Source organism: Cryphonectria parasitica, assembly GCF_011745365.1.
Source record: "Cryphonectria parasitica EP155 unplaced genomic scaffold M406scaffold_8, whole genome shotgun sequence".
Taxonomy (NCBI): Eukaryota; Fungi; Ascomycota; class Sordariomycetes; order Diaporthales; family Cryphonectriaceae; genus Cryphonectria; species Cryphonectria parasitica.
The window spans coordinates 2983647-3009595 of NW_024468916.1; the positions used below are offsets into that span (position 1 = coordinate 2983647).

The 25949-nt window shown below is 52.6% G+C and overlaps 7 protein-coding genes across 7 annotated transcripts; 4 read left to right on the forward strand and 3 right to left on the reverse strand.

The window, feature by feature from the left end:
* Positions 1-1145: 1145 nt before the first annotated feature.
* On the forward strand, positions 1146-1400 carry M406DRAFT_224388 (uncharacterized protein; the record flags this gene model as incomplete). Its single annotated transcript, XM_040915685.1, has 1 exon — positions 1146-1400. A coding segment is annotated over one exon (255 nt), but the record flags the coding sequence as incomplete, so codon positions are not given.
* A 3-nt stretch (positions 1401-1403) lies between these two features.
* On the forward strand, positions 1404-1829 carry M406DRAFT_266759 (HET-domain-containing protein; the record flags this gene model as incomplete). The annotated part of the gene is made up of 1 exon (XM_040917824.1): positions 1404-1829. A coding segment is annotated over one exon (426 nt), but the record flags the coding sequence as incomplete, so codon positions are not given.
* Positions 1830-1902: 73 nt separating this feature from the next.
* On the forward strand, positions 1903-3216 carry M406DRAFT_104393 (uncharacterized protein). Its single transcript, XM_040915098.1, has one exon. It carries the CDS (start codon positions 2058-2060, stop codon positions 3177-3179), a length of 1122 nt encoding a protein of 373 aa, XP_040772962.1. The 5' UTR covers positions 1903-2057; the 3' UTR covers positions 3180-3216.
* A 4429-nt stretch (positions 3217-7645) lies between these two features.
* M406DRAFT_334024 (cysteine proteinase) lies at positions 7646-10711 on the forward strand (the record flags this gene model as incomplete). The annotated part of the gene is made up of 5 exons (XM_040920894.1): positions 7646-7814; positions 7889-7929; positions 7986-8549; positions 8613-9686; positions 9785-10711. 5 exons carry the CDS (start codon positions 7646-7648, stop codon positions 10709-10711), a joined length of 2775 nt encoding a protein of 924 aa, XP_040772963.1.
* Positions 10712-11271: 560 nt separating this feature from the next.
* Positions 11272-13451, reverse strand: M406DRAFT_265434 (acetyl-CoA synthetase-like protein; the record flags this gene model as incomplete). Its single annotated transcript, XM_040917736.1, has 2 exons — positions 11272-11355; positions 11436-13451. The coding sequence occupies 2 exons, from the start codon at positions 13449-13451 to the stop codon at positions 11272-11274; spliced, it is 2100 nt and encodes a 699-aa protein (XP_040772964.1).
* A 1784-nt stretch (positions 13452-15235) lies between these two features.
* M406DRAFT_334026 (uncharacterized protein) lies at positions 15236-16358 on the reverse strand (the record flags this gene model as incomplete). Its single annotated transcript, XM_040920895.1, has 2 exons — positions 15236-15306; positions 15368-16358. The coding sequence occupies 2 exons, from the start codon at positions 16356-16358 to the stop codon at positions 15236-15238; spliced, it is 1062 nt and encodes a 353-aa protein (XP_040772965.1).
* A 2670-nt stretch (positions 16359-19028) lies between these two features.
* On the reverse strand, positions 19029-20108 carry M406DRAFT_231046 (uncharacterized protein; the record flags this gene model as incomplete). The annotated part of the gene is made up of 3 exons (XM_040915855.1): positions 19029-19206; positions 19355-19494; positions 19644-20108. Coding segments are annotated over 3 exons (783 nt in total), but the record flags the coding sequence as incomplete, so codon positions are not given.
* Between the last annotated feature and the right edge of the window lie 5841 nt (positions 20109-25949).

Consider the following 25949-nt stretch of genomic DNA (forward strand, 5'->3'; position numbering starts at 1 on the left):
CCACTGGCCCTCATGGGCGGCTTTCGTTTTGCCAACGGTCGATCTCGTACGCGCTTGAACCATGGCTTGAGGCAAGTCGTCTCACGCCGCATTTCTCATCTCATGACCAGAAATGAGCCTACGGCATGACCAAAATGTGGCCGGATCCTGCATCATCGGCAGGTGAACATCGAGGTGTCATCAAAATCAAGACTAAGGGATTTCTCGCCATGGAAAAACATTACTGGGAAGCGAAGGAGGGCAGCCCAGCCCGCAAGGCCTTCGAAGAGCTTGTCCCGGAAATTGGCAGGCTTTTACTGTCCTCTGGGAACCGTGTACCAAACTGCGACTCTATTAAAATGGATATATTCATGCTGGGAGCCGAACGGAATCCAGGAGCTTCTGCGCCATACATCATGTTCTCGTCCCTTGACAGCTGCAAAGGAGCGAGAAAGGCGGCTTTGAAGCTGGTGAAGGAGAGTGGGCTGTTGAAGGAATCGGGCTTGAAAGCAGGGCATTGGGCATACCCTCCTCATACGCCCAGCCCAGAACTCGCGGGCGGAGGCCCGATGGCTACGGGTGATGCCTCGGCTTCTCTTCAATGGGGTATTGGAGAAGCTGCGCATATTTTCAAGTACAAGTCAGGCAGTATTGATGCCTACGAGAACCATTCGACTATCGGAGCCGTGGTGCTTTATGGCCGCGCCCGCTTATACTTCACTGCCGCTCATATGCTGCTACCGCGGCGAGACAGCAGCCTGCTCGAGCCATCACTGAACGCAAGGGGCGCAGGCAGCTTGGGGCCAGTCAGTGAACATGGCTCGGTCTATGATTCCGGAGACGAAACTGAGAACTTCCAGGTCGCAAGTTCAGCAGGATCGAGCCCTCCGTCTCTGCATGAGGACACCGAGATGGCCGAGTTGGAGTCCTCGAGCGATAGTTCTTCCCTCAACTCTGAGACAGAGCTGGCAAACACACATGTTCAACATGAAGGCGGTCAGAGGGAACAACAAACGGAGACACCATATGTTAATCTCGGCCAACAAGTTTTCTTTGTTTCATCTGAGATGGACTTCGCACTGCTCGATCTCTCGGACATAGAGGTGCCTCCTTACAACCTCCCCGTTTTGGAGGAGGGCACGGTGGCTGATATTGAGACCGGGTACACTAAAGTCGAGGCCTGTTTGGGTTCAGGTCGGACGATGCTAGGAGAGTTGAGTGGTCGCCCATCTTACATCCGCTTTCCGTACGGGAACGCCTTTCAGGAGGTCTACTCTGTCATATTCGAGACAGACGTCCAGCATGGAGACTCCGGTGCCCTTGTTCGGGACCGTCAAACCAGTCGGATATACGGTCACATTGTTGCTGTTAGCATTGAAAGCCGGACGGCCTTCATTGTGCCTGCGACACAGGTACTCAAGAAAATGACCCAGGCCTTGCCGACTATCACGCCAGTTTATGCTGGATTAAATGGCTCCAGATCACAGATTCGCTTCATTCACCTGCTCCCGGGCTCTTTCAATGAGGCTATTCGCTGTAATTTGGAAACAATAACGCTTTCTATGGACACCACCCTGCCTTTCGAGGCACTATCATATGTGTGGGGAAACGACGAACCCCGCAAATTCATATTGCTCAACGGCCAACCCTGGCCAGTTGGAAGAAACCTGGCACATATCCTGCGAAGGTTGAGATATGAGGACAGGGCAAGATCGCTATGGGTTGATGAAGTCTGTATCAATCAAGACGACGTTGATGAAAAATTCCATCAAGTAAGGTTGTTAGCCAAGGTTTACAAGCAAAGTGCACGTTGCTTGATCTGGCTGGGCAACGTTGATGAGGGATCCGAGCCCTCATCTGGCTCGTGGACTTTCTCATTCCAGCATACATCTCCTCGTCAACTTTCACGAAATATCGATCCAGAGGTCACCATCTCGTTGCAAGATGCTCGTCTGGCATTTGAACTTCTCGAAAATCTGGGCACCGCTGCACTTGATTATTCAACCAAACTCTCCAGGAACCCAGACGAGCCCGGGTTTTACATCAGCTGGAAGTCTCAAGAAGCACTGGGCAAACTTATGGGTCTTGCCTGGTGGAAGCAGCTGCGGACTGTTCTGGGTGCCCTCTTGGCCGGTTGGTCCGTTTTGCTCTGCGGTCCAATGAGCATGAGCCTACACACGGTTGGAGCGAATGCGTTGAGGTTGAGGCGATTCCTGCGCCAAAGAACATGGCGCCGCCGATCCGACGGCCTTCACTTTGACGTTCTGATACCTTTCATGCAGACGGCAGTGCGACTCTACCGTTTCCGGACTGGGACACGGTCTTACAGCTACCGATTTATGCTCACCGCCTTCCAGGATCTGAATTGCAAAGATCCTCAGGACATGTGGCCTGCTCTGGGAATCATCCATCATATGCCATTAGCACTTGATACTGACACCAACGCGAAAATCGTCTCGAGGTACATTCATACTAAACAAGACCTCCTCCCTCTAGTGAGGACGACCGAGTATGGACGAGGCGCCCCTCTCCCATCATGGGTGCCAGATTGGGAGGCAGGCGTCGGGTCCCAGTTGCATTTCTATAACGAGCTCAGTTTCATCATGTCCTGGGAATTATTTAATGCCTCTTCTGGCAGATCTCTCTTGGTGGAGATGTGGCCAAACAGCATGCTCCGTCTGTTGGGTGTCATTGTTGATGAAGTTCGGACCACATATAGCGTGATGGAACCGCGCATCGATGAGCCGGTCATACGAGTCAAGACGGGGCCGAAGCGTCTCGAAGGAAATTTGAAGACATTGCTTGCAAAAGGGGGAAACAGTGAACATGTCTCAAATGACTTCTGGCGTCTGCTTACGTGCGATATCCGGCCAGACGAGAAAGACGATCTGAAATGGAGACGAGCACGCTCTTCAGATCGAGTGGTCTGTGAGCGGGAGTATAGAAATGGATTGCTGGGACACGGAGTCAGGGGTAGAAGGCTGTTTTCAGCGGGCCAGGGAGACTTCGGGCTGGGCCCAGCGAACACAATGATTGGAGATGTTGTTGCGGTACTATATGGTGGGCGGTTCCCCTTCATCCTGCGCCGAGCACCAGGCCGGAACACTTATACTCTTGTCGGTTACGCCTACGTCCAAGGTATTATGGATGGAGAGGCTCTCTCCGGGGCGGCCGAGACGGAGGAGATATTCCTTATTTAGTCTGTAGTTGCAAGTTTTATCCATTGCATATACCCACAATTTGTTACATATTGCACCTTTCGATGAAATTTAGGTTCATGTCTATTTTGGTATCATCAGGTAGATATGTATTATCTGGGAGGGGTGGGCTATACTACAATTTCTCGATTGTTATAGGCTCTCTCTGTGCAATCTCTGCTGGAACTCGAAAATCCTATCGCAACTTTTGATTTTCTGAGCTCTCCTTCGCAGTTTGCATACTAAGTTCTTTTTCTGTTGTTCTCTTAGCTCCAGTTCTTCACATTTCTTTTTGTCTTGTTAGGTATAGAGGACTGTGGTTCTACTCGTAATTGGGGAGGAGGCTCATACATTGTCACGACGATGTATTATAGTCGGCCTATGAGAACTCCCACTTCTCAAAGAGAGCGAGTAGAAGAAAAGAGGAAATCCATGTTTCTTTCTGCTTCAAATGCACTGGCCTGGGCGGTGCCTAACTCTCAAACACTCCTGCATGGAACATTCACTGGCTGAAGAACATGTGATTGGATCCCCGTACAGCAACTAAAATGTCCACACCATCACATAATTTGACGCTCAATGAAAGGTACTTCACAAAGGAATGGAAATGTTGACATGACCAGTCAGTTAGTTTATTAGTAGTCAAATGCTGATGCATTTAGCTTGTCCCCAGGGGTCTTCTAGTCCGCCCCAGGCTTGCCGTGCCAGGCTGGAGGTGTCAGAATTGCTTACTATACATTGTAGCTCCACTCTGGGGCCACCGACGTAAGCTTGTTGCGTGCCATGGTTCAGGCAGGCAACTTTACTACCTGATACAATGACCAGTGTTCGAGACATCAGTGCTCAGGTCCCAGCAAGCTGCCAGCCCATACTACTTACATTTCAGACCTATGACAACAACAACGTCTCCCTCCAACATACACGCCACTGGCACCCCAACGTAACACTCGATCTTATGACACAACCATTTTGATTTACGAATCCGGCGCATGGTTGAGCACTGCACTCAGACCTCTCTTCTTCTCCCCGTTAACCCCGACCATCCTGCGATTCCGCGACCGCTGCGGCAACCCAGATCGCATCGCGCCAACTCACGATAGCAACAGCCACAACCACATCTACAACAGCTACATCGCTTCAACATGATGGGATGGTGGTCCTCCTCGGCGGGTTCCGCCTTGGACGAGCAGATCGCAAAAGCAACGAGCAGCAGTCTGTAAGCATGGAGTCCACCGCTCCTGGCAAGCTGTGGCAGATGGGAGAGCGAGATCGAGGGAGAATGAGAGGAGATGGTTATTGACGCAATACTGTGGCACAGCGAAGATATAGCCCTGAACCTCGAGATCTCCGATGTCATCAGGTCCAAAACAGTACCCCCAAAAGATGCTATGCGCTCCCTGAAGAAGCGCATCGGCGACAAGAACCCTAATACTCAGCTGAGCGCTCTGAACGTATGGCTCCATCCTGTCCACCTCGTTGACGCATCTTGGAGACGTCATTGTTCTGACTCCCCAAACAGCTTACAGATACATGCGTCAAGAATGGAGGCCATCACTTCCTAACCGAGATCGCCTCGAAAGAGTTTATGGACAACCTTGTTTCCCTTCTCAAGGCCGTCGGGCCTGCCGCTGTCAACCACGATGTCCGCTCCAAGATTCTCGAATACATTCAGTCATGGGCAGCTGCTACCGAGGGCCGGTATGAGCTCAACTACATCAACGAGGTGTACAAAACACTGCAACGAGAAGGTTTCCAGTTTCCTCCCAAAGTTTCTGTGTCTAGCAGCATGATAGACAGCAGTGCGGTATGTTAGCAGGCCGAACAGTCTGGTCTTCATCGTGGCGCTAATAATCCTTTGCGACAGCCTCCAGAATGGGTCGACTCTGATGTCTGCATGCGATGCCGAACAGCCTTCTCATTTACCAACCGGAAACACCATTGTCGAAATTGCGGGAACGTCTTCGATCAGCAGTGTTCGACCAAGACCCTCCCACTGCCGCACTTGGGAATACTACAGCCAGTCAGGGTCGATGATGGATGCTACGCCAAACTCTTGGACAAGTCGGGAAGAGGTGGTAGCTACCCACCGGAGCGTTCTCCTACCAAGGTCTCGTCCTCCGTCAAGCGTCATTCCTCGTCCATGCAGCCTCGCAATGCTAGGGTGGACGATAGTTTCGATGAGGATCTGAAGAAGGCATTGGCTATGAGCCTGGAGGAGGTTCAGAGTCATTCGAAAGGAAGAGGATACGTCGCGCCCACGATGAATGGACCAAGTACTGACGCCAAGGTCAACGGCAACTCGACGAGCAAAGCAGCTGAGGAGGAAGACGAGGACCTGAAGGCCGCGATCGCTGCATCCCTGGCTGACATGGAGGAGCAGAAGAAGAAGCACGCAGCAGCTCTCAAGGAGTCGACAGCGAGTGTTGGCGACGCGCCGTCGAGTACCTTCACGCTACCCAAGAATGACTACGAGCTGGCGCCCGTGGAGGCCGAGAATATTAACCTATTCTCCACACTTGTCGACCGCCTGCAATCGCAGCCCCCTGGAACAATACTCCGGGAGCCACAGATTCAGGAGCTTTACGATAGCATCGGAACGTTACGTCCCAAGCTGGCGCGGACGTATGGCGAGACAATGAGCAAGCATGGTAAGTTGTGGGGTGCGGTGATGACTCGAGCGACACATTCTGACTTGCTGCAGATACCCTCCTCGACCTGCATGCCAAGCTTCAAACGGCCGTGCGATACTACGACAGGATGCTGGAGGACCGGCTCTCGAAAGCTTTTAATCAGCATAACCTAGGAGGCTACAACTTGCCCGCCCCCCAGCAGCCTTCAGGCCCGTATCCGACTCTCCACACCAGCGCCCCCACCAATATCAGCGGTCCAGCTGAGAACTTCTATACTGGCGAGCCTCAGCAGGACTACGGCAGGCCGACCGCACAACCACCCTACGCATACCCTTCTCAACCTACACCACAGTCTCAATATGCTGTCTACGACCAGAGCGCAGCTATTTCGGGCGCCCAGCACCAATATACTCCACAACCGCAACGACAAGACAGCTGGAGGGCCTCGGCGCCGCCAGCTCAGGCTCCCCAGTATACCCACCAACAAAATTATGCTCCTAGCGAGACCGCAACACCCCAGATGGGTCACCCTGCCCTCCCACAGCAGCCGCAACAGCCAAGTGCTCCCGACTCGGTAGGTACGACACCGACGACCGACCCTGCCGCATCGTTCTACACCCAACAGCCAGGGCAAAACCCACAAGGGTCACCTGGTGCGCCCGCCGATGTTTCTCCGTCTCCATATCCGAACCTCCAGCAGTCTATGCAGCAGTACCCCCAGTCAGCAGGACCAGAAAACCCTGGTTTTGTTGCGTCTCCTGGGCAGCCACAGCAGCAGCCTCAACCATCGGCACCACCGCAGCAGCAGCAGCATCAACAACAACCTCATGCGCCGTACTGGCAGCACCCTGCAGCCCAGCACGTGCAGGTGCCGGTGCCATCCTCAGCACCGTGGCAGCAACCGCCGCAGCAGGTCCAGCAGCCGTATCCTGGTTTCCAACAGGAGGCCTTTCCTTCCGCGCCACAGCACGCGCCGCAACAACCAGTGGTGGAGGAAGCCCTGATCGAGCTCTAGGAGAGGAGGTAGGAGTGGAGAGGAGGAAGGGAGGGAGAAGGAGGTGGCAAAGATTAATTGACGAATGCAAGCATGTTCCTTTTTTATTGAAATGAGAAAGAGAGACAGAAAAATTCAAAGACGTGGCCTCGGGGACTTTGTGCCGGCAGAGGCTAGTGTACCTAGATAGACAATCATATGCAAGGTAGCACATGGGCAGAAGGATTGAAATTGCAGAGGTGACATATGTACTGCGAGCAGTTTGGATTATTAATCTGGTGTTGCCCCAGCACACTTGAAGGACCTGGCAGATTGGCCAAGCGTCTTGATCATCGTGATTACTTACGAAAATGCTGTGGTAGTGGCGTCTTGTCGACTGTAGCTGCTTACATAAGACTTAGCAGGCTCTAGGGTGGCTTGTTGGGCAGTCCTTGGTCAGTTGACATTGCTCATGGATGGGCTTGGAAGAACTAGTGACTAGGTGCCTTGGTGGGGTGCTGTTGAAACCTGACAGGCGCCGGGCGGCCTATGGCTAAGTGCTGCTTGAGTACAGCTAAGCAGTGGCTAAGTCAGCAACTGCGTGTCCCACAGCAGGTGCCAGGTCCCATGCTCAATCAAGGCCGATCAGTCAGCCATCCTAACTTACTCACTACCTCACACATCCAACTCATTCATTCACACTTTGATCAGTCTTTGTTGTCACTCCTCTGCCTCCACCACCACCCCCACACATTCTTCCCCTCCAACGGCCAAGTCGACGTCAAGCTCTTTCCTGATGTCGAACTCTCGCATTCATCCAGCTGCACCATGAACCTTTCCGCCTGCCGGGCCCTCACCATCACAAAATGCCGTACAGGCATTTCTCGGACCTCGTGCGCGGTCCGGAGGACGGAGCCGCCATCATCTCCAAACCCTTGAGCAGCCTCATCGACGAGGCCGAAGCTGCTGCAAACCTGGCCCGGGCCAGCGTGTCCAGCGGAAAGCTTGACAACGCCCTCGAGGCATATATCAAGGGTGAGTGAAGACGGTCTTGCCGGTGGGAAGATCTGTTCCTCCTCTTCCCCTCCTTGCGTTTTGATCCTTTGTAGATGGCGAGATTCTCCTACCATGGGCCTTTGCTATGGGCAAGGTCTGCCCTCGAGGTAATTCATCTGACGTGTCCCAGCCTTCACCCTCTCCATCAAGGTCATCCCGCAGCACCGAAACTACGCAGATGGCGGCAATAGCCAGCGTTGTAAGCGCATCACCGACCAGCTTTTTTCATCTTATGACACGTTCGAGAAGATCAAGGAGATTATCAAGGAGGACAATGCCAAGTCTGGCGTTCGGCCCACACCCACACGAGTCTCGTTCCCTCCACTGCAAAGGACCCAGGCGTCGAAACCTGCCCCAGCCTCCAATGATGTGGCCACCTCAAAGCTGGTCATGCGGTCCCCCCCGACCACCACCGCCTCCAAGGCTGTGCCCCAAGTGCCCCCCAAGCCGCCAAAGCTGAGGACGTCGGTTGATGCTGTGATCAATTCCATGCCCAAGGTCCCAGATGCCATCTATAGCCCGGCCAGGGGCAACTTGTCCAACGAGGCTGCAGATTTGCCTTCCAGCACCCCACGCGGCATGTTCAGTCGGACAGGCCTGTCTGCCGCTTCATTCCCTTCCAAACCCAACTCACCGAATCCGAACAAATCTCCATCAGCAGAAGCTGCACTGGACAGCCGACCTGTGACCTCAGCTCCAGCTGCGTCGCCCCAGGTGAGACGACCAGCCCTTCCAAAAGGGGATGTAATCACCGTTCAGGATCTGCTCAGGTTCCAGAGGACTGCTCATTACCGTATCCTGCTCATAGACGTTCGTTCTCGCGCCAGCTTTGAGGACGGTCACATCTTCTCGTCAGCTACAATATGTGTCGAGTCTGAAGTCATCCAGCGGCCCCACATAGAAGCCTCAGACGTGGAGGACTCCATGGAGGTTGGGGCAACAGAGGAGAAGAGGCTCTTTGAGAAGCGCCATGACTTTGACATGATTGTCATATACGACCAAAATTCACAGAGTCTCGGCTCCGACCGGATCAGCTCCGCGGCCAAGATGTTTTCGGTGTTGACTGACTTTGACTACCCCGAGGGAGACCCTGCATCGAAGCATCCCAAGCTGCTGAAGGGAGGATTGGATGCGTGGTCAGACATGATAGGCGGTAACTCCCTCCAGACCTCTTCGCACAAGAGGAAGAAGTCTACCTATGACAAGCCCTGGTTGAAATCACCGATCAAACCAATTCAGGATGCCGAAGAGGCGCGGCGATGGGAGGAAAAGCTGGAGAAGCCCAAGCAGGAAGATGGCGATAGCCCTGACGGACCGGACTGGACAGCGGTCAGGACCGTCAGCGATTTCCTCACACGCTTCCCACCTGTGCAAGAATCCATGACGTCGCCCGTCAAGACCAATGGGGCTGAGGTCCACCGGCCACCACCTGTGAAACCAATACCACCACCGCACCACAGGCCTGCAGATTACCCGCTGCTTCCGTCCGAACCGATGAGACCGCCGCCTGCAGTCCCACGCCGGAGTTTCACAGGATTGCAGCCTCCCGATGATGAGCAGGGTACTTCCACCACCAAGGTGGTCACAAGAACCGACACGGCGGCACGCAGGAGAGCGGTGGGGCTTCGAAACCCCGGGAACTGGTGCTATGCAAACAGCACGCTGCAGGCGCTCTTCGCCTCAGGTGGCTTCGGGGAGGAGCTTTTCACCCAAGCCTGGCAGAAGTTGTATAAACCGCAGAAGAAGGCAGACGAACAGATACAACCACCACAGCTTCTGATCAAGATTCTGTCAAACTTGTTCCTATGGATGGGCACTGCCAAGTTCGTTATGACGGCAGACACTTTGATGGTAAGCTTTCTTCTTTACAACGTCCTACTCTGGGCCTCTCGGGCTGGGCTATCTTTTCCCTTCGTCCGGCTGACCCAGAATAGCGATACCTGCGGCAGATCACCTCCAAGGGCTTTAAGGGGCAACGACCGGAGGATCAGATCCTCGGTGGCGACAGACAGATGGACGCACACGAATTCTTGGTCAGGCTCTTCACAGAGCTGTCAGATGAGACGAACCAGCATCGCGACCGCCCTGACGAGATACTACCGCCGCCACCCACCAACAAGTCGATCCTTGAGGGCGCTGTAGATATCTGGAATCTCTACAGTCAGGCCAATAACTCCATCATAGACAAATACTGGCAGACTCTCGAGTGTCTCATCACCCGCTGCGACCGCTGTGGTCACGTCGCATACCGCGTCGACCCACCCAAGAACCACCTCGTCCTCTCCCTGCCCGAAACTAACCAGCCACAGTCCATCGAGGGGCTTCTTAGCAACTACTTCTCGGCGGAGGCCTTAGACGACTATAAATGCGACGGCTGCGGGCGCACGGGCGCATGCCGAAGGACGCCAAGGTTCGCGCGCCTCCCGGACCTCCTGTGTATTGTCTTTGGCCGCTTCGAGAACAGGCTGCGGAAGAACAGTGTCTACATTGACTTCCCGCACCGAGACCTGGACCTCACCCCCTACAGCATCCAGGGTCAGCAACCGTATTCGTCCTCGCTACTCACTTCCAACAGCACCAGGACCACTGGCAACGCCACTGACCAGCCGCTCACTTCACCCACGGCCGCCAACATCACAGACCACCACTTCACCAAACCCTTCAAGTACGACGCGTACGCCGTTGTGCAGCACGGCGGCCAGCTGCTTGGCGGCCACTACATCTCGATTATCCGCGAGGGGGGACCAGACGAGTGGCGCATCGCGGATGACTCGCGGATCCAGCCAATTGGGCTGACCAAAACCCTATTACAGCGACAGGGCGGCATGGATGCGTATATGGTATTCTATCAGCGTAAAGATATTGGGCTGGTTTAGGAAGAGGACAGAGAGATGAGCATTTATTGTTGGATAATTTACTATAGCATGTTGCAGATTCGGGAAGAAGCGTTTGGATATTCTATCCTTCCTTGGCGTCCGCTTATCCATATCCCCTAGTACATATTTTGATTCATTATAGATATAAACAGCCCAAGTACGTAGTCGCCATGGACCATGGGTAGGACGAGCGCACCCACCCCCCCCCCCCCAAAAAAAAAAAAATCCAGCGAGTATCAATAGCAGACCACCAAAACACCGACATCATGGAGCTATCCCTACCAGAGGATTGACGGTGCTGAAGCGATAACTGTTGCCCCATGTGTCATGTACCATCCATTCATCCGGCCAATCGACTCCAATTTTGGTATGCAATGCTTAGAGCGACCGATGCGCAGCCCGCTGTAGTCCCGCTGTAGTAGGTGAAGGAAGACATTTTCAATCAACGCAGGAGGCGATTGTATTTCGAACGTGGATGCGGAAGGAGAGGGCAGGCATCGTTTTGCTCGGCCAATATTCTAACGATCTTCCCCCTTTGGTCATTGGTTCCCCTCTCAGACCTACTTGAACGTCTTCTCGATGTCCGTCTTGTACTTCTCCCTGCACGCACGACGGTTCACCTTCTGGGTAGCCGTGACCAGGCCCTGCAATCATCGTCAGTATAAATGTAAATCCCCCTTGTTTTTGCCGCTCATAGTCCGCCAATCGAGAAAGTAAAACTCACGTTCTGCGGGGTCCACTCCTCATCCGTCAGGACAACACCCGTCACCAGCTCCAGGTCGCTGAGACCAGCTGCTTTCCCCTGCGCCAACAGGTCTTTGAGCACAGCATCGGTAACACTCTTGTCCTTGAGCATGCCGTGCTCGTCGGGATGGACACCAGCGGCCCTCGCAATATCCTTAACAGCGGGCTCGTTGACAAAGATGACAGCGATGGGCCGCGGGTGTTCGCTGTCGCCGTGTACCATGATGTTCTGCACAGCCTTGGAGCTGCGATAGACAGACTCCAGCTTCTCGAGCGCGATGTACTCTCCACCCTGTAACTTGACGAGGTTCTTGACGCGGTCGATCACCTTGAGGTGGCCGAACTTGTCAAACTCACCGATATCTCCCGTCTTGAACCAGCCGTCTGGAGTGATGGCCTTCTCGGTCTCCTCCGGATTCATGTAGTACTCCTTGAGGACTGGGCCGCCACGGAACCAGATTTCTCCCTGTGGTGGGGTCGTGTTCGCCCAGTAGTCCAGCTCGGGGATGCTGACCAGCTTGCACTGGATGGAGGGCGATATAGGACCGCATGAACCGTCGAGGGTGAACTCCTGGGGTGACATCACGGCACCGTTGCCACCAGTCTCGGTGAGACCGTAGCCCTGAATCATGGGCGCCAGCAACATCGACATGAAATGAGCAGTTTCTTTGGAAATGCCGCTGGCGCCGTTGACGATAAACCGCAGGTTGCCGCCCGTGAGCTTTCGAACCTGGCCAAACACGAGCGAATCGAAGATTGTCTGCCCAGGTAGGTTATTCTTAACCAGAAAACTCTTGGCGTTGACGGCACCCCAGAACATGGCACGGACAACAGGCGAGGATCCGTTCACACGACTTATGACACCCTTCTTGATGGTCTCCCAGATCTGTGGCACGCCTACAAGGAGAGACGGCCCGAAGGCGCGCATGTCCCCAGCACAATTCTTCACATTCACGTCGGACAGGGTGCGCGTACTGCCGTAACCCATAGTCGCGCCGAAGAAAAGGACCAGGTTCTCGATAGCCATCTCAAGGATGTGTGCAAGCGGCAGGTAGGCCAGGACCATCTCGTTGGTACTAACACTGTTCCGTAGAATACCCACGAAGCCGGCCACCGCCGCAACAAAGTTTGCATGGGTCATCGATACACCCTTGGGAGGACCAGTCGAGCCGGATGTGTACATGATGCAGTAAGTATCTTCAGGTGACGGTTCAAAAGGAGGGACTGGGTTGGACTCGCCAAGGGAAGCCAGCTCGGACGCGCTCAGGACGGTTAGGTTCGGGTGGGCTGCTTTGAAGGAGTCGATTTCGGACTGTTTTATGGGCTGTATGACGGACTTGTCGTTGTAAATCACGATCTTGATGGAGTCTGCCTTGTCCAGCGCACCCGAGGCCGTCTTAAACAGGTGGGGGTCGGTGAACATGGCCTTGGGCTTGCTCTGGACCATTGTATGCTCCACGCCGGCCACACCCAGCGTATCGTATGCAGTGACAATGGTGAAGGTCTGGGAAGAACAGGCATGTGCAATCGCCAGCCAGTTCGCACTGGTCGAAGCGAACATATGCACCTTGTCACCCTTCTCCACGCCCAGCTTGCGCAGCCCGGAGGCCAGGTTAAGCAGGTACGTCTCATACTCGGCATATGTAATGTATGAATAGTCGGACAGCTCAAAGTATTGCCATTTCTTGTCGACCATCTCTTTCTTGCCGTCGATGATCTTGGGCACCTTCTTAATCTCTTCGTGGAGCTGAATCAGCTCACGGGTGCCGATACAGCGCTCATTGGCGTACTTCTCGGCAGAACGCTTGACAAGACGAAAGACAGTATCGACTTCTGGGTCGGGGCGCGTGACGAGGCCATCTTTAGCAAGGGGGTGTATGCGCGGCTTGGTCTCTCCTTCGACTTCGGGTGCGCCGGGAAGCTCAATAGTGAACGGGGGCTTGGAGATCATGTAGAGCGGCCCGATGCCATGTCGCCAGGTTTCCGGAACAGACATCTCAGAGGTTTGTCTGGAGGGAGAGGAGAAGGGGATGTCGAAGATTTGTACAGCGAAGAAGGATACGATCGCTGGGAGCAAGACGATTGCGAGCAGTAACGGGGAAAGACGGCCTGGGGGACCCAATGGCATTAACAGCCGGATCTGCAACAATCATCAGTCTGTGTCTCTCTATATCGCTCTCACACACCTCTCCCTCGCTCTCTGCCCCTGCACGTGTGCACATGTGGGTGTCTGGCACTGGACAGATCAGCTTGGGCTCTTGCGTACCTTTGTCCTCTCGGTTGTCCCTGTCCAAGCCTTTCCAAGCTGTCAACCGCCAAGTGTAAACAGCGTAAGAGAGACGATCTGCTTGGAGCTGCCCAGACCAGATCAGCTAGAGCTCAAATATAACAACAGTTAGGGGGGCCAAAGAGAAGCACTGACAATAAATACAAGAGAAGGATGGAGGATGCTGCCGAGCAAAATGTTGAGGACTTAAAAGTTGCGCAGGCAGGCAGACTGACTTGACTACTTTAGGATCTGAGTCCCAACAGCTCAACAGAACGTTTTGGGGGTCTAAGCCTCCTAGATGAGGTCAGCTCTGGCACTGAAATGATCTGGTGGTGGTGTTGGGGTGTTGGAGCTGGAGCTGGAGCTAGAAGCTGAGTGACGTGAGTATCGAGACAAGCACTGACATAAGAAGGGCGGCAACGCCTGCAGGGGTTGGGCCCGATGAGGGCTAGTGGACGTTTGTAGGGGACCTGGGAAGCACTAGCTCTATCAACAGGGTGTTGCTGCTGTAGCGTGTCAACTGCAACCCTATAACGGCTGCAGGGCACAGGCCACCCTGAGGCTCTACGGTATTGATAGGTAATGTTTCATTGAAGCTCTGGAAGCTTGTGACAGTGGAGCTGTTTCCACCTAGAAACCTCGGGACACAACAACAATCTCTTCACAGGTGAAGGACAGAATAAAGCTCACACCAAGACAAGAAAAGCACGAGCACATAACCCAGAACTCGTCTTTCTTAACCCCCGGCCCAGCACTTTGCCTGATGATGGCAATGCTTCATTGATCTCAGACCTCTCTAGCCTCGGTGATTACCTTCTCTGCTGACAAGCCGAGGTTTCCCTCCGTCCCTCTTTTGCGTATATCTGACAAGACATGCACCTTCCTTCAAAGCCACGATGAGGGAACAAAGATGGAGGATGGATGGCTTATGGACCCCAACCCCCACCACCCACGTTCAAATTTTATCCTTGGCCTGGTTGATCGTCGCTGTCAAGAAGCAAGACATTGCCGATCCATCTAATCCCTGCGCATACCTATGATCTTCTCAACTTGACTCATCATGACCTCCAAAATTTACCATCAGTCACAGGCCATACAAAGTGATGGCAATAAAAACAAGCTGTCCAGAGGGCTTGACCTGAGACAAGGTTCTCTGGATACCTCTTGAGGCCGAGCAAGCCATATAGAACAGCTCATCCTCACAGCTACTTCAAGTGAGATAGATGGCAAGGAGAAGTTGTTTGGGTAAGTCTTGGTAGTCGAGACTGAGTCCCATATACACAATACATGATTTCCGCCAAGTATTCTGTCTGTTTCTCTCTTTTATCCAACCCCCTCCTTTGTTTCTTTTCTCTTGCCCCTTATTTTTCAACAAAGAGGCTGGGGAGGTTGCCCTCGTGGTATCATGCTGATATTAATTACATCTCAGTATACGTGCGGATAGCTTGTCGCCTATGTACACGAAGCCTTCTTTTTGTTTAAAAACGATCCTCTCATCTCTACACCTGCTTCTAGAAGTTGATATCGACGTAGGAGATCGTCCCGGCCACCGTCACAGTTCCGTTGATAGGCAGTCCCAGTGCTGTCAAGGGTATTAGTATCAATGCATACACGTCTGGGGGAAGAAGAATATAACCACTCACCACCACTGGTAGACAGGTACAGGCGGTTGCTGTCGTTCGAGGTTCTTCCGAACTTGGGCGACGACACGCCAGCCAGGATGGTTGAGATGTTGTTACCGGCGATGGGCACGGCAGTGACCTCGGTCCCGCTCGTCGCACCATATGCCAGACTGAGCGTATCCTGCTGGTTCTGGGCGACAAAGACAGTGCCGTCGCTGCGGAACTGGAAGTCATCTGCCTTGGCCAGGTTGTCGACCACGATCTCGGATTCGCCGGTGGGCAGGCCATCGCTGCCGACGGCGATGCGAGCCAGGAAGCCGCGCGCCGTGTTGGTCCAGTAGAGGTAGCCGTCGAAAACCTTGAGCCCGTTGGAGCCCAGGTTGGTGGAGGCCGCCGAACCGTCCACAGAGAACTTCATCAGGGTGTCGTTGACGGCCACCTGGTAGTCTCCCGTGGTCGTGTCGATCAGATACACGACACCGCTGTACACATCGCCGACATAGATGTGCTCGTCATCCAGCGTGGCCATGCCGTTCAGGAAATCCGCCTCCGGAATGTCTGTCAGGTGCGTCACCGTGGCGTTCTCCTCGACCGTGACGCCGTCCTCTGCCAGCGCAAAGGTGCTCATGTTCACCTCGAAGATGCTGTTCACCCCGCTCGTCTTGACGAAATCGTCCTGGTCGAAGAAGGCTGACAGGATCACATAAAAGACGTCGGTCGTCGTCTCGGCGATGCCCAGCGCGCCGTACCACTCAGTACCGTCCCAGGTGGCGACGGTGGTGGGGGTGCCGGTGAGGTGGTTGACCTGGTACAGGACGGGCGAGGGGGCCAGCTGTGTGGTGAGGATCTCGCCATTGCTGCGGATGGCGAGGTTCTCGAGCCACGTTGGATAGGAGAAGGTGTGCAGGGCCGTCACGTTGAGAGGAAACTGGTTGCAGTTGGCCGCAGCGGGTCCAGTAGCCAGGAGGGCGGTGAGGGGGAGGAGGACGAAGGAGCGCAGACGGGAAGTCATCTTGAGGATGGGTGTCCTGGGTGCAGCAACGAAAGCGAGTCTTTCTCTTTCTCTCTCTCTCTCTCCCAACCTTCTCTTTCCTTCTCTGTGAGAGTCTGGTGCCGAGGCGAGAGACGGCAGGTGGTGTTTGATCAGCGAAACACACAAGACACAAACACACCAACCACGATGCACCGGGTAAAAGTGATAAATTAGTTGATGGTGTAGGTTGTGTGATGATTTGATGGACTTTGCATATGCTGCAGTGTTGCGTTCCCAAGTCACGTCAAGAACAGGCTTGGCACACACACACAGATGAGTGAGGGGGAGGACGGGGAGAAAAGAATGATTAAAAAGGGAAGGAATAAAAATGAGCGGATAAAGAATGAAGAGACCAAGAGGCAAAAAGTGAGAGTGCAATTCGTTGGTATTATCTCAATTGGAACCACAAGCAAGCTGGCGTGCTCAACGGTGCCTTGTACTCGCCCCTAGCCCAGAAACTCAGGGGGTTAGGTAGCATCTGGTCTATTAATGGGCAACTATCGACATCAATTCTCGATAGTGAGCTAGATCTCCGCTGGGAATATTAAATGATGCTTAGAAACAGGACATTACTCCTGAGCTATTGGAGATAATATTGCCTGGCGGGGGTGGTTGACGCGGTCGTTGGCACCGGGGCGGGGAAGAGAAGAGGGGGGGGGCGGGCGTCGGCCAGACTCTTCGCAGGACTCTCATCTCAAAACCCTCAATCTCATTCTCTCTCTCTCTTCCCAGGGTGATGGAATAAGTTCCGGCCTGGGGCTACCGAGGCACACTACAATTCTATACGACATACTATCATGCTATGGTACGTGGACAGTAATACCGCATAACGGCCGCCACCGCCGTTGGGCACCTCGAAGCGAGCTACGGTTAGGTCGGATGCTTCTTTTTCTCTCCCTTCTTTCCTTCCAAACTCCACAATACAGAGACCCTCTTCTGCTGCTATCACCACTTTACTAACCAGAAATCGAGACATGATCTCTGCTATTACCATAGTAGCACTAATGATGTGCTCATGTTGGTGAGGACGAGGAGAGAGCCATGTCCACTATTGGAACAAGGTGGGTATACATCCATGCAGGTCCTCGGTCCTTAGCTCATTAGATGGCCATCAGTTCAGTTCCTCCCCATTTTTCCTCCAAGCTCCTTGTCTCGAGAGGAGAGGCTAACAGCCATAATCCTAGCCCTAGAACCATGCGATGTTACGACGAATGGCCGGCAAAGGAAGATACATCCGGCGTCCTATTTCGGTTCCAAGGGTGGTCTTCATCTTCTCTCCGTTCTTTCTTTTTTCGACCTTACTAGATTCAACCATGAGTTCCGAAGACAAGCAGACAAGGACGGGTTTGGTATTCAAGTTTTTAAGTTTCATTCAACTCGCAGGTCTCGCTCTCGTCAACTACATTCGCCTCAAACGCCGATGCTAAAATACAAGCGAAAATAATCACCAGTCCCCCGCCCCCCACCTCCTCTGCTTTTTTTTGAAGACAGGTAAAACGTCCGTCAATAACAAGTAACGAAAAGAAAGAAAAAAAACCCACCCAAAGACAAAGGTTGAAGACGCGTCTGCTGAACCCCAGCATCGCCAATGATAATCTTGCTGCCCCTGCAGGTACACCTGCATGCAGCTGATCTGCCCCGCCTTTATCTTTTTTCTCTATTTTATCGCATCCATCTCCGAGCCGAAGGGGGCCTAACTCGCACCGCAGCGGACCGATGAGAGGCGGAGAAAACTGCCAGCTTCTGTTCCCCTTCCTCCATCCCACCACCCTTTTGAGCACCGCCTCTTTGGTACACTATGCATGCAAGGTCTCCTCATGTCCATGCAACTCTCTTTCCGGTCCCAACCCCCGGGATCGTGACCAGATCGCCCATGATCGATCCGTTATAAGCTTGAATCCGCTGCTGCTATGTATCATTAGTATTATCTCGCCAAAGGGGGCGCAGCATTCGTCTCGTCCTCCTCTTTTTCTTCTCGCCCTGGCCTAGACCCAACCCCAACATACGCTGGCTTGACTGGTTTTTTGGTAGCGAAAGAGGGGAAAGGGGCAGATGGGATCGGACGTAGTACTGTAGATGGGAGTATCCGCCTCGCTAAGCCCCTGCAAGACCTCCTTTCCCCTGGCCATCTTTCTTTCGTCTGTTCTTCTTTTTTTTTTTTTCATCTCATGATTTGTCCCGGCTCCATGCCGAGACGGGTGAATGTGCCAGTTCCCTGTCGCTTACAAGCGACGGTTCACTTCCGGATCGTCCCTGAGGGTGGTGATGATGGTGGGCCTCTTCAGCTAGGGACAGGCCGACCTCAGCACCACCAGCAGCATTGCCAACACCACCACCAGTACGGCTCTCCTTCTCTTCCCAGCCGTCCTCCTTGGCCTCGCTTGTGACCATGTACTCCTGCTTAACCACGATGCCCCGGGCCTGCCGTCTCATCTCGGGCCAGCTCTGCGAGTGCCGCTGTTGCTGCAGGACCAGCGCGATATCCTCGTCGCTACTGGCTGCGTCGAGTGCCGTCGAGCCAGGGTAGCGGGGCACCGTGCCGGCCTTGACACTCGTGCGCACCTTGCTGCCCAGCTTGCTGAAGCCGGACGAGTCTGTCTGCACTGCGTAGCGCGGCAGGTCGTACGAGTGCGGGTCGTTCGTACCCCTAGTGGAAGGAAATGTGTGTCTGAATAGGGGCCTGATGAAAGGCGCCGAGGCTGCCATCGCAACAAGTGTACCTTCGACGACGATCCATGTAAACATCGGCACCGTGTTGTAGCTGTAATCTCCCGTGTTGGAGAGAGCGTTCAGATAGACGCATTTCATGATAAGACCAACGAGAGCCCTATATTGTTTAAAGCAAAGATTAGTCAATGTCGTAGTCTAGAAAGAGAGAGAAAGCAAGAGGACCACTCAAAGAACCATTACCCAGGCCAAGGAGCCAAGCGTGTGGGGAGGAGAGGCCAAGGCCCCAAGCAAAAGACAAGACTTACAGCGCTGACATGCCAAGCAAGATGGCCACGCCGATCTTCAACCTTGTTGCCATGTGGAGGTTCCACACCATAGCTGCTGGCAAGATGGAGAGGAAAAGATCACAGGCCCCATTGAATGATGTATGTGCCCAACCGAGATACTATTCATAGAAGAGAATGGTGGTTAGATCAACCAGATATCAAAGCTTTTCCCACTTTCCTCTCACCCCAGGAGAAAAAAGGAGCAAAACAGGCAATGATAGACATAGACGAGGGTAAGGGGAGGAGGGGGAAAACTCACGGTCTGCACGTACGAGGGCCAGCACTGTGCATCAGACAGAGTAAAAATGTAGAGAGCCCTGGGGTCATTGCACTGGGCATAAATCGCGATAACCGTTCCCAAGTTGGTGATGATTTGCGCGACAAACATGACCCACAACGTCCACCGGACCCAGCGCTGGCTTCCAAACAGGACCAGCATGAAGACGATAAAGCTCATGCGGCCAAAGGTGCTGCCCATGATGCCAAAGGACTGTCCGACAATATTGAACTTGATCTGCGTCTCGAGTTTCTGCAGGTCTGTGATGCAGGCCTGGTGCCGGCCCCAGCCATAGTGGTACTGTACGGAGATTAGGGCTGCGAAGGTCGTGATGATGATGACGGACACGAGCATGAGCCAGTCGCTGAGGCCGAACTGCTTCGTGATCCGGAGCTGCGTGTACGAACGGGTTGCGACCGTCACAATTGCGAGGGTTACCATAACCCATATTACTGAGAGACCCGTTCCTCCTGGAGGAGGGCGGGGGCGAAAGGATTGCGTTTCGTTAGTAATGCATGAATGACAGACAAGTGCGGAAAACAAAGGATTCTGGGTGGGTAGGATGTGTATGTGTCTTGTTTGTACGTGGCATTTTAGAAGTTATTTGTGCTCACCTATGTTGATCTCGCAGTCCACCGCCTCTGCCCTGTCCGTCACGGCCTCGGTCATCCAGGATTGAGACATGTTGGGAGCTCAAATTGGATGCCTTGTATGTCTTGTCTTGTCTGGTTGGTTGGTTGGTTGTCTCCCCGTCGAAGACGACGAGACGAACAAAACGGTGAAAAGAACAATAATATTATTACTACACTCGAAAATAGGGCGAGTTGGACATTATCAAAATATCTAGAACTGTTCAAGAGAGTGAACAAGAAGAGGAGGGGGATCCACCAATAAATCAACAATGTGCCAAGATGACAGACACACACACACACACCAAGGTGGAACTCCTTCTCCTCGTGCTTCATTCTTCTCCTCCCCGTTGTCTAAACTGGGACCCTGTACCGGACCCTCGCTCTTCTTAGCTAAGAGACGATTACGGATGCAGCCGAGAGGGGAAGACAAATAGTTGGTACGGTACGCGAGTACGCCACGCCTTTCTTGTTCCTGAAGCATCTCGGCCGCCAAGGGCATAACCCCGTCCTCCAACCAGGGAATATCATGCCACACAATTTCAGTCCCACCCTGGACGGCCGAGAACCCAAGGGGCTGGTTCATAAGAAAAGGGCATGGCCACACACCCCAACTCTCTAGGCGGTCGTCCCGTTGCCTCTTCTGGGGTCTAGTCCTAGGTCGGTCCCGGAAGAACGTGGGTTGGGACACTTTACTCGGTTAAAGACCCGTGGAATCGCTTGACTTAGCATCTTCTACTAGCTTCTGGCCCGTCTCTCCCTTCTTTTTCTTCTCCCTTTTTTTTTCTTCTCTTTCCATTCTCTCTCTGTTGCTCTCTCCCCTATTGCGCTGGCCGAAACATGCCGAGGTCTAGGCCCAAATACCCCAGTGCCCTCCCTGTTTCCAGTATGATACAGGCCGTCAAATCTTAAGTATGCCATTAATAAGTGGCGAAGCCCTCAATATGTCCCTCCAGCTTGGTCTGCGCCCGTACTTGTGAGCATGCATGGATGGGAGGGAACAACACGTGAGATAGGCCAACATCGGAGATTGTTCCTGGGTGTCTGTCCGGAATTGTTCTACTGTATGACTATGGGGCAGAAGGATATATGGGGCAACGGCCGAGGAAATGGTTCATGCTAGTACTATTGCAAATACGTACTGGACTTTTATGGCATGACTCGCCCCGCAGGAGGGAAGAAAGATGGAAGAATGACGAAGAAAAATGAGGGCCCCTATCTACATACGTTTGTTAGTGTTCCGGATCCTCGGCCGCGCGGCATCTATACCAAGTTCGTGAAGTTGATCAACCGCGGCGGTCCATCTAGCAGGTGGAAAATTCTCCTAGGGAGGGATTGTGCAGCAGGAGAAAAAGAAAAGCCATGCCTGTTGATGGTCACCTCCTCTTTTCGAATACGATGCATGCACTCTACTCAGGCACTACTACTCTGGTACGGCAAGTGCCGTCAGTATACTCAAAACTGCTATCTGGATCTCGCTGGCGTATCAGCTTGCAGACACACCCCTTGGTCCAGGGGTTCCCCCAAGCCACACGCCCCACAGCGGATATCTGTCAACGCCCGCGACATCCGTGGGTGAGGGGAGAGGAGACTCGACACACAATCAGTAGCACGGAGAGGGGTTGGGCGCCCTCAGGTTGTGTTTCACGAGCAGCTTTAGATAACGGGAGGGACGCAAATAGGCTTTATGTGATTGCAACACTACTGTAGCAATATACTTATGCAGCCAGGGCGGGATGAGGGCATCAAACAGTCAAAAGTGGTCGCCCGCTACTGCAAGTTACCAATTTTTTGAGCACAGACAAGAGTCCGCTGACCCTGGCACCTTTTGTCTTTCTGAGATGTGACAGAAGTGAACGCCTCAAGGTCCATATCAAAGATTGGGTGGGTCTCGAGTAATTCCCAGCCTCGGATGGTAGACACCGGCTGGAGGGTAGTACAAAAATTGACCCAAACATTGTGCTTCTCCGGGACCCAAGTGTCGATACTCCAATTCCACGCATCAAGCTTGTTTTTCCTGCCTGAATTGGAACGTCGGTCTAGGTTTGTGGCTTTCCAAGGGAATCCTCTCGCCAAGAAGTTCAGGGCCTGCATAGACGAACGATCAACGTTATATGGGACCTGGCATGTCCAACTCATGATTGTTCGCAGCTAGAATCTCTCGGCACGTATGCTCGCACGAGGCCTGATAAGTGTTTAGTGGTTTTCCACGTACTTTAGACATTACTTACGGGTCCGATGGACTTGACCCAGCTTGATTTCTATCCGGGGGAAGGTAGCGAAATCTGACGGTTGAATCCTTGGTAGCGAATATTGTTGAGCGACTTATGAGCAATAAGACTCACTACTATTGCTATGGATAGACTCCAAGAGTTCTAAAGACCTTGGATGGATCTCACGTCTAGGAACAAGGAATCTTCATACTACAGTTTTATAGGGGTGAGTGTGTCGGGTTGAATCAGTGTCTTCAAGATCCACAAGCCGTCACAGCTTCTCCCAGGGCAACACAAAAGCCGATCTTGTTCGGGAGCTCGAGGAAGCCCTGGAGGCCAAGACTGCATGTGTACTCTCATGTTAGTGGGCCTTTGGCAGGTCCTCGACAGGAACAAGAAGCAGGATAGCACACACGGAACCATTGATCAGGCTTGAGCTTCACTTATAGACCTGACACATTGCGTGACGTACAATGCCTCTCGTATGATTGTTGGCGTGGTTCTGAGGAACATGGTCACTGTTCCTCCGCATCCAAATTAACGACACTCGGGTCTCCGTCTGTCAATATATTCTGGGAGAGTCTCCCTCTTGCCCCTTCCTGTGACAGGTGACAGAAGGTCAGGTCTGCCACTTTCTTCCATCCACAGCGTTCAGCTCTCAGTTAGCAACCCATACTTCTTATTTAGAGTCCTGGTGCTTGAGCCGGGCCGGTCTTTCCAACTCAAAGGTGTCGCTGAGTAGATCAAATGCGACGTTGTCTTTCGACTCCTATCACTGTTGAGCGCTAGTTCTGCCGTGGAAGCTCAACAGCTTCGGAAAAGCCGGCTTCGATTGGGTACCCCTGACAATTCGTAGATTGTAGCATGCGTAGCTCTCGACTGTACCATGCACCTTATCAATTATCACCCATGCCGATTGCAGTTCTCTTTCGTTCAAAGGGAGGGCTGGCTGTGGCGACCAGTAGATGGAGGGCCCTCCTGCGATACCGAGGTATAGTACCACAGGATCAACATGAAATAATTCCCCAAAAGCAGACCTTGATAACAGCATGGATCTATTATGAATCCTTGGGTAAGTGTTCGAGATGAACTGAGCTCAAGGCACCCTCAAGCGTCTTGCATCGTTTAAGGTTTAATAGTGTTGTCCACAAATGTCAAATTTCTCTCTACCTTGATTATAATTACGGATCTATGATCGAGGCTTCTTGTAAACTCCCTTCGGTGCTTCCACTGACTTTCAACTGGAATAGCAGGCACTGGATATCTGAGCCGGTGGCGGCGAGCTGCCGATGTCAAATTGACAACGCATGCAGACGCACTTCGCTCTTATAGCTAACGTCAGGTCTGCTTTGGGCCAATTTGAGGATCAGGCCGTACCGAGCTATATGAGGATCCATTCTAATGTATAAATAACATGTTTTAGGACGCATTTGAGCCTTACGATCTAACTATCATTCGCATTACATCGTCAACATCCGGTTATATGTTGACACAGCATCAAAATTAAAGTGAAGGATCCAACTGACGGTCAAGAGCAGACCAAGATTCTGTCCTCGTGATGCCGTTCAAGTTTTTATCGCAGTCAAAGAGCGAAAGTATACGGACGAAAGTTACAACGGCCGCATTATGAGGTTGTCAGGTTTATCCAGATTTTCCCCAGACATGAACCGATCTCCAGACAAAATCAGACCAAAAAAAAAAGACTAGAGATCCCCATGAGGCCACGAAGACTCACTAAAAAGAAGCACATGATGACAGTCGCGCAAATTTCGATGATAACCCAGCGGCACAGGGCACATACAGGACGTACGACTCGAAAAGGACGGCAGCTAAGGTCGGATGATAGTGCCTCCACCAGCTTCACATGGAGTAAAGGATTAGACGCGAAGTCCTTCGGATGGAGGCAACGCACAACCGCTTACGAGGCCTGTGCCAAATCCTCGGGTGAGCAGCTTGAATCTCAGCTGTGTGAAAAGATCGAGTTGTCCTTCAAATTTTGGCAAAGCTCATTTGAGCAATGGAGCAAATGGTTTCAGAAAATTGAGGAATTCATATATCCGAGAATGAAAGCTAATGTTTCTGATGGGATTTCGATACTAGAAGCAAAGACTTGAATTGGGAGATATTGTTTAGTGTTCGAACATGGGACATGATGGTCGCCGCCATCTCGTGAATCTGCTTAGGCACAAGCTCTTGAATTGCTTCGTCGAGAACGGCAGCCATGCCACCTTATACATGATAAGCTGCATACAAAAAGAGGCTGTCAAATGAAAGCGAAGGAGCACTTGCTGAGAGTGGCTGGGGATATGTGTAAGACAAGACAAATTGTCATCCTGGTTAGGGCGTCCATGTGCTGGCACGAGCCTTTGAAAATCTGCGAGTCTTTTGAGAAATGAATCATGTGTTGACCGTCGTTGCCGACATGGACCTCTACCCATATACCATATATAACATAAATTAAATCACTTTCTTCAACCAACGATCGCCCATCTCGGCATCTCAGTCTCGTTCAGATGCGCCTTCACCTGAAGTTTCTCTGCTGGAATTGGCTAGAAGGTGGCAACAGAAATCACTCCTCAAAAGAGGGCCACCACCTTATCCTGACAACCCATCCGAATGTGTCGCCATAGGTTCATGCTCACGCATGCAGACTTGTAGTGTTGGTCTTGATCGCGCGCTCGGATACAGCGGCCCTTCTCATCTTCCCACGCGCAAGGCCGGAAGCCCTGGGGAAGAGTAGTCTTAGGTCGATTTGGCGTTCTGCTCTGGTACGGCCATGTTGAGGACAGTCTGCGAGAGCGGGAACGGTGATTGATTCCATTTTGATGTGTAGGTGGTGAAGTGCTGTGACTTTCTTCAGAGCTGGCGGTGATCTTTATCGATTTTTGCTTTCTTTCTTTGGACGCGAGGTCTTAGTGGTGATTGAGGCGCAGACTGATGGGACTGGGCTTTGATCTGCTCTTATATATCGTAGAAGATTTAGGAAGTGTGATTGGTGTTATTCTCGTAGTATGTTACCTAGAACCTGTGAAAGACATGGCGAGTCTTGAAAACTCCGAATCTTAGAGGGGGCTGACGACTGTTTAAATGGTGTGATCTCACAAGCAACAAGGGTACTTCCTTTTTCTTTGCGAGACACAGCAGAGGCAGTTTATGTTCTAGGCTGATACCTATCCAATGACCTATCTCATAATTCTCTTGGATGACGCGAAGCCCGCTCAGTAAGATATCTAGTGGTTATCACAGCCCCGTAAGGCTGCGCTTCCCGGCCTCCTCGTTGGGGAGGTGGCCAGCCTATGGTAGGATCGACATACGTACTATGGTACAAAGAACAACACAAGGCGTCTTACATGCAGAAGCGAGCTGATGTAAGCGGCACAGCAGCCAACAAGAGAGACAGGCAGCCAGAAAAAATCAATGAGGTTCCATTGAGCGGTCTTAGACAGACCGCTACT

What these genes read in the sequence shown, in the direction of transcription:
- M406DRAFT_104393 (XM_040915098.1), top strand. Translation starts at nt 2,058, where the DNA reads ATGGGTCTTGCCTGGTGGAAGCAGCTGCGGACTGTTCTGGGTGCCCTC.